The sequence below is a fragment of the Nannobrachium achirus genome (genome assembly GCF_963921795.1).
Source record: "Nannobrachium achirus genome assembly, chromosome: 2".
Classification (NCBI taxonomy): domain Eukaryota; kingdom Metazoa; phylum Chordata; class Actinopteri; order Myctophiformes; family Myctophidae; genus Nannobrachium; species Nannobrachium achirus.
The window spans coordinates 35,063,520-35,070,717 of record NC_137811.1 but is presented as its reverse complement, the minus strand read 5'-3'; the positions used below and the strand labels follow the sequence as shown (position 1 = coordinate 35,070,717).

At 41.2% G+C, this 7,198-nt stretch overlaps 1 protein-coding gene across 1 annotated transcript; it reads right to left on the bottom strand.

Moving 5' to 3' along the window:
* Nucleotides 1–750: 750 nt before the first annotated feature.
* LOC308297856 (B-cell receptor CD22) lies at nt 751–6,319 on the bottom strand (the record flags this gene model as incomplete). Its single annotated transcript, XM_080741423.1, has 8 exons — nt 751–917; nt 1,431–1,596; nt 1,685–1,790; nt 2,065–2,337; nt 2,861–3,124; nt 3,830–4,147; nt 4,929–5,333; nt 6,316–6,319. 8 exons carry the CDS (start codon nt 6,317–6,319, stop codon nt 753–755), a joined length of 1,701 nt encoding a protein of 566 aa, XP_080597549.1. The 3' UTR covers nt 751–752.
* Nucleotides 6,320–7,198: the final 879 nt, after the last annotated feature.

Here is a 7,198-nt window from a genome sequence, read left to right as displayed (position 1 = left end):
GTTTGAGAAGTTCTTTGACTTGGAGGGGTGTGGGGGGCATTGTCATAGATGCACTGATGAGTCAGAAGGGAAATCCTGTCATCATCGCTGTTGATGAACACATTGGTCGTTTCAGCCATGACGGATCCTCTGATAGAAATGTATTAAATCGTGAATTAATCACTTTAAACCAAAACAAGAACATCAAGGGCAAATGTGTGTTCAGTAGCAGTGGTGTAAAGTAGCTAAGTACTGTACTTAAGTACAATTTTTAGGTATTTGTACTTTACTGGAGTATTTCCAATTTCCAATACTTTTAGTCTACTCCACTATACATCTCAGAGGCTAATATTGTACTTCAACTCCACTACAATTATTTGAAAACTTTAGTTAGTTACTTTGTAGATTGATTATTGTTACAAAACATACATTAACCACTTCAGCACTGTATACATTTTGGCCATTTGAAAATAGCTGTGAGTGTGTAGATCTGCTACAGTATATTCAAAAGATTGTTATACCTTAGAAAACTTGAAATAGGACATTCTGCATAATGAGCACTTTTACTTTTGGTATCATAAGTACATTTTGATACCAATATTTTTTACTTTTACCAGCAGCAGTACATTTAGAATTCCGGACTTTTACTTGTAACAGAGTATTTCTACATTGCACTATTGATACTTTGACATAAGTAAAACATTTGAGTACTTTTCCCACCACTGGTACTCAGTAGTTGTGTGAGGGTAAGTGACGTATATCCTGAGTTGAGCTCAGAGTATCTCCAGGTAGATGGCTGTCTCAGTTTCAGGTGTAGAAGTCGTGCTGTGTGTTTCTCGCGTAGCTCTAACCCGGGAGCCTCCTTGTCTCCCTCTTCTTTCTCCTCCTCTCCTCTCACCCACTCGTCTCTCCCCACCCCTTCTACCTATTGGGCGAGTCTGGATAAGGGACACACATGTGATAATTAATGATCAAATCAAGGAGGCACAATTATGATTTTCTCTACATGGCCTCTTTCTGCAGCCAACTACTGTATAATGTAAGGACAGCCATATATACTGTAGGGACGGGACGATATCATTATTATCGTTTATCGTATCGTAATAATCGTATTGTGGAGATCTACATTTATAGTGAAATTATCCTCCGTCATGCACTGGGATCAATTCACCTTTTACTTGGCGAGCTGCATATCCGGTACCATTTTAAACCCTCTATAATTGGTTATAAATTGACATGCCCATCTACAAGCTCACAACTTGCGACGCGTTGTGAGCTTGTAGATCTGCTATTTTTTGGCAAATGTTCCACCCCAGGATAATGGATCTAAGGGATATTTTAATTATCGCATATAGTAAATATAATATAGTAAATCGCAATTTCTATGGTCACAATAATCGTGACATGACATTTTCATATCGTCCCATCCCTTACCATACTGTATACTGTACCTGTTTGGTGCGGACAAAGAGAGGGGTGCAGTTCTGGTATACAAGCTGATAGCTGCCGTTGGTGTAGATGTGGGTCACTTCTGTGCAGTTGATGTAGAGGGGCATCCGGTCCTGATAGATACCCATCTCTCCCGGGTAGACTGGTGGAGGTCTACTGAGGACACGTCTGAAAGCATCAATACAACCGGTTCAACTCACAGCCCAAACCCCCGTGACAAATGAACTGTGATGTACTGCATTGCACGGCTCCTTACTTTCCAGTCTTCCTTCGGCAGTACAACAGGACGAGAAATGAAATGAAGAATATGATCAGGCTGATGGCCACAGCTGCTATCACCAGCCACAACAAGGAGCCCATCACTGCATGTTGACGACAAAAAAAACAAGTGCACAGTGTATCAGCATGTTGTTGTCAGCATGATTACAGTACAAGGTCCAGTATGTATTATTCTATGAATGGACAGACAGACAGACAGACAGACAGACAGACAGACAGACAGACAGACAGACAGACAGACAGACAGACAGACAGACAGACAGACAGACAGACAGACAGACAGACAGACAGAGAGATAGATACTGTAGATGGATGGATGGATGGATGGATGGATGGGGTGAACGGTTTAGAACACACCTTCTTCTCCCTGCAACAGGATGAGAGAGTCATTTCCCAACGCGTTCACTGCGAAGCAAACCACCTTCACAGCCTTGTCCATGTGGCCCCTCAGTGTGGCTGTTTGAGTTCCACGATCAGATGTCACTGACATGTTGTAGCCACTGGGGGGCACACTCCCATTAACACTCCAGGTGACCGCTGGCCTGGGGTAGGAGTCAACTGAACACCGACATTGCACCTCCAACCCCTCTACAGCACAGGTGGATGACAGATGGAGGATGACTGGCTTGTCTGGGAAGAGAAACATGAGACATTAGTTGTCACTGATGGGGTAAATATTGCTTTACCACACGGCAGCAGTGGCTCAGGGGTAGAGTACAGTTTGCCAGTAGAGCATCCAAATGGGAACCGTGGGGTTCCCTGTTCGATCCTGGGCCCCCCCAGAGTTTTTAGAGTCGAAGTGTCCTGGAGCTCCCGATGTGCAGGTTGGTGCCTTGCATGGTATTCTCCGCCATCGTTGTGTGAATGTGTGTGTGAATGGGTGAATGTAATGCACAATCTATGTAAAGCTCTTTGGATAAAAAAGCACCATAAATGCACCATTTACCATTTACACCCTCTAAAGAACCAGCCCAAGTCAAGTTTTATTCATTCATCATTTTACTGCACTTGAATGATAGGTGATGTAAAAGCTGTCTGTATTTTGTGTCACCCTTTACTTTGTGAGCCACTGATTTACTTGGAAATATTAAATAGATACATGGGAGGCATACAGTGTGTGACTTATTGAACTGCGGGCAACCAAGGTACTTACATTGTACGTTCAACGGTGTAGGATGGGACTGTCCTTGGCCAATCATGTTTCGAGCCGAGCAGCGGACCCTTATGTCCCGGGTCACGTTGTACAAGCGGACCTGTGATGTGCGGCGGTGCAGCTTGACGGTGACGCCGTGCTGGGTGTAGGACCAGTGGTAGTCTGACACAGGGGGGTCAGCCTTACAGGAGCAGCTCAGCAGGGCCGTGGCCCCCTCCAGGACCGTCAGGGTCTCAACCTGAACTCGAACATCTTTAGGAGGAACTGGAGGGCAGTGGTGGGAAAAAGTACTCAAATGTTTTAATTAAGTAATAGTATCAATACTGCAATATAGAAATACTCCGTTACAAGTAAAAGTCAGGAATTCAAAGTGTACTTGAGTAAAAGTACAAAAGTATTGGCGTCAAAATGTACTTCAAGTAAAATAATTTAAAAAAAGTAACTGTTTTCAAATGTATTAAAATCTTAAAAAAAATAGCTGATCAGCTATTTTCAAAAGGCCAAACTGTATACAGGCGTTATATTAAGACGACCCTACCGAGACTTGCGACGTTGTGACATCACAATTTTGGAAGTCTCGGTAGGCGCATCTTAATGTAAGGCTAACAGGGCTTAAGTGGTTGATGTATGTTTTGTAATAATAGTAATCAATCTACAAAGTAACCAGTAACTAAAGTTTCCAAATAATTGTAGTGGAGTAAAAGTACAATATTTGCCTCTGAGATGTAGTGGAGTAGAACTAAAAGTATTGGAAAGCGGAAATACTCCAGTAAAGTACAAATACCTCTAAATTGTACAGTACATGTACTTAGTTACTTTACACCACTGCTGGAGAGTATGCAAGGGAGGCATTGTATTATTTGTAAAAAAAAAAAGCAAATGTAAAGTTATCTGCAATAATGTTTTTTACACAAACAAATGTATAAAATGACACAAAAAAAGACAGACAATAGTAATGAAAATGTTTACATGTTACGTGAAGATTCTTTAAAGATGACTTTACATGGTTCCCCGGGTAGGTGGCGTCACAGCGGAGCCTGGGTTTGACATGCAGGTATGAGGCCATAAAGGACAAAGAGGCCACCATCACAGGACTGGGCAACTGGGGCTGTAACACCTCCTTCTCCCCGTGATCACTGCTATTTCCCTGCACCTCTCCTCTTTCCCAGTGCCACAAGAGTGCTGGAGGCTCCACGGGACAATAATTGCTGACTGTGCAGTTCAGGGTCACCAACTGTCCTTCTGTGGCCGATTCTACGCCACTGATGACAGGAGGCTCTGGGGTTTCTGTCCAAGACCAGGTTGGTTCCATTATTTTCAAAGTATATTATTATTGAATTTATTTAAGGTTACATTCATAGCACAGTAATTGCTTAAAAAACATGGTTGACTCAGGGAATAGTATATGAATATGCACTGCAATTTCAGTGAATGTATAACTAGCTAGAACTGCACTCTGTCAAGGTGCCAACTTGCTTCAAGTAGACCATGTATGGTCTACTTGTTTTTTTTCCCTTATCATTTTTATCCCACAATTTTGAAACCCATTTTTCACCCAGTGCCAATTATCTAATGTAATCCTGGGCAATACACTCCCTCTGCCAATGTATGGTCTACTTGTGCGGCAGCAGAGTGTGCCATGAGGTGCGCTCACCACTGGCATCACCACTGGCGATGCCAGTGACATCACCACTGGCATCAATAGGAATGCTGGTCCCTCATTGGCTGTTAATGATGACATTGCCAGAATTGCTGGTCCCTGATTGGGCTACAGGCTTAAACAAAGAAGGACATACCGGTACGGTACATATGCAGCCGAACGTAGTTCTTGCGCGCTCTGCTGGCACAAGTAATAATCATGCTCAGCTGCAACAGAGACTTCTTCTACAGGATACCATTTGAATGGTCATTTTCTACACTTTGATTATTCAACATGTATGCTGTTTAATATACATAACATTTTATTGTTATCATGCAGTTTTTTTTGTCATGCTGCAAAGCCAATTTACTTATTTGTGTGTGTGTGTGTGTGTGTGTGTGTGTGTGTGTGTTGCTTTCTCCCACTCACCTGAAACTTCCAGGTTGAAGTTACTCGCCCTCCAGAGCAAGTCACCCCTGTCCTTCAGTGCCACCTCAAAGAGGTGAGAGTCATCCAGGCTGACCCTTTCTATCTTCACAGAGCAGTCTCCGTCCGCCATGCGTCCGTAAAGGGCTGTGCGGCCCTGGAAGTCCCTGCTCACTTGACTCCTGTCCTCGCTGTTGAACGCTGTGCTGCGGAGAGGGTACAGGTAGCTGCCACTTTTGAACCTCAGCCTGACATCCACCCTGCCCTTGGTAGGGTAAGGAGCTATAGGAGTAAAGGAGCAGGGTATGACCACGCAGGAGCCCGCCAGGGCATGCACACGCTCAGGGACGGAGGGTTTCGGGGACAAAGCCTGGGCGCCTGTCCAAAAGGCTGCTGCTACTGTATAGCCTATGGCAGAGAGGAGACAACCATAATAAATGTCATGTTTGTATGACAATAAAGTGGACATGGACGTACATGGATGTAGAAACGTCATAATTCATGCTGTTATGCAATGATGTTTTGGATCAAACTTGAAGTACTATCACGTGGACATGAAGCAGATTAACACTATACTTGACAATTTGACTGATTCATTTAACCGCTTAACCCTATTTTATACTTGATGGTGTGATATGAAAATAGCTTTCGCTATTGCAATGTGTGAGTGTGTATACGGTATATACTATTATGAATAAAATAGGGCTTGAGTGGTTAAATTAAATGGGTCAAATTGTCAAGTCGTGTTATTCTACTGTGACACAAAGAAATGTTTCACAACAGATGTATTTTTAGAAAGGAGAAACAGCATCCTCTTGACTAAATGTGATTCGGCAGAAACTTTAGCATGCATGTTTTCTTTTACACTGGGTTATGTGCAGTGCCTTAAAAATAAAAATAAATGGTATCGGTTAATTAATTAGTAATATCATTTAAATAAAGAAACACGTGTGGATCCAATGAGCAGAGTGTATCATACCTGTGGATATACGAGAAGAAAAAAAAGAAGAAAAAAAAAAAGCAAACCAAGATCAAACAATTAACATTCTATCTTAGAAAAAAATACAGCACATTATCCCCCAATTTCCCCTACATCTCTTATGGTTAATGTCATTGTAGCATTGAATCTGCAGCTATAACATATAGTTAAGGTCATTTAATACTCTATCAGACTGACAAACAATATCCAATTTAATTTAAATGTTTTGGAATGAAAAACGAATAGATTAAAACACACTCACCAAAAATCACAGGACATACAAGAAACATTGTGTCCAGATGCATGACTGCAACACCACTCAGCCGACAGACAGGGAAGGACACAAAGACATACGAAGAGGAAGTTGGATTGGTTTCATTTGCCTTTGTGGATAGGTATCTTCTGTCTTACTCATCTGTCCTCTTAAATTTGCAGTATCTTACTGGAGGCACATACATTATTTAGATTAATTTAGAAATGAATTCACCTAATTTAGACTGCATTTTTCCTTCTTTTTAAGGCCAGTGATTCAATTTATGGAATTATCCAAGGTAATAGTTTGCAACTGAAAGACAGACTACAGCAGAAATGTGAGATAACTCATGACACTGAATGAGTCATTCTCATGCCAAGGTTTTTCCTACTTGCCCAGCTATTAGCAATTTCTGTGACAGAAATCCCTCTATCGAAAACCTAACCACTGCTTTTGTGACATTCATGCTGATCAAAATGTTTTATTTATGACTTTTCAAAAGTCTCTTGTGCGGAATGTCTGCTCTTGTCTTTACTACCACTATTTATTACACTGTGTAGGATGTTATTAACATGATATTAATGCAAAATATATATATATATATATATATATATATATATATATAAAAAGTTAAAGATAAAGCCAACTGAAACACTTTTGTCATGACATGAGAGTATAATGCCATTGTATACTATCTGGTGAATTAAACAAATGAAAGTTTTTCAATGACCCAATAAAAGACTAGAGTGTGGCCAGCGTCATACTGTATAAGATTTGAACTATGGACTCTAAACCATTGTTGAATTGGTGTCCAAGGCAAGCCTTGACACTCCCCCTTCCAGCACAGAATAAATAATCTCTACTACAAGCAGAACAGGCAAGTAGCACACAGAATATGGGAGAAGTTGATTATCTTTAAGTATGATAAACACATTATTCATTTGTGTTTTCTCGTTTCTTTATGGTAGAGATTACATTCAGGGTGTGGGTCTGTAATGAGGTTCAAAGTTTTACAAAGTCTCTGACGATACAGCATAGCAT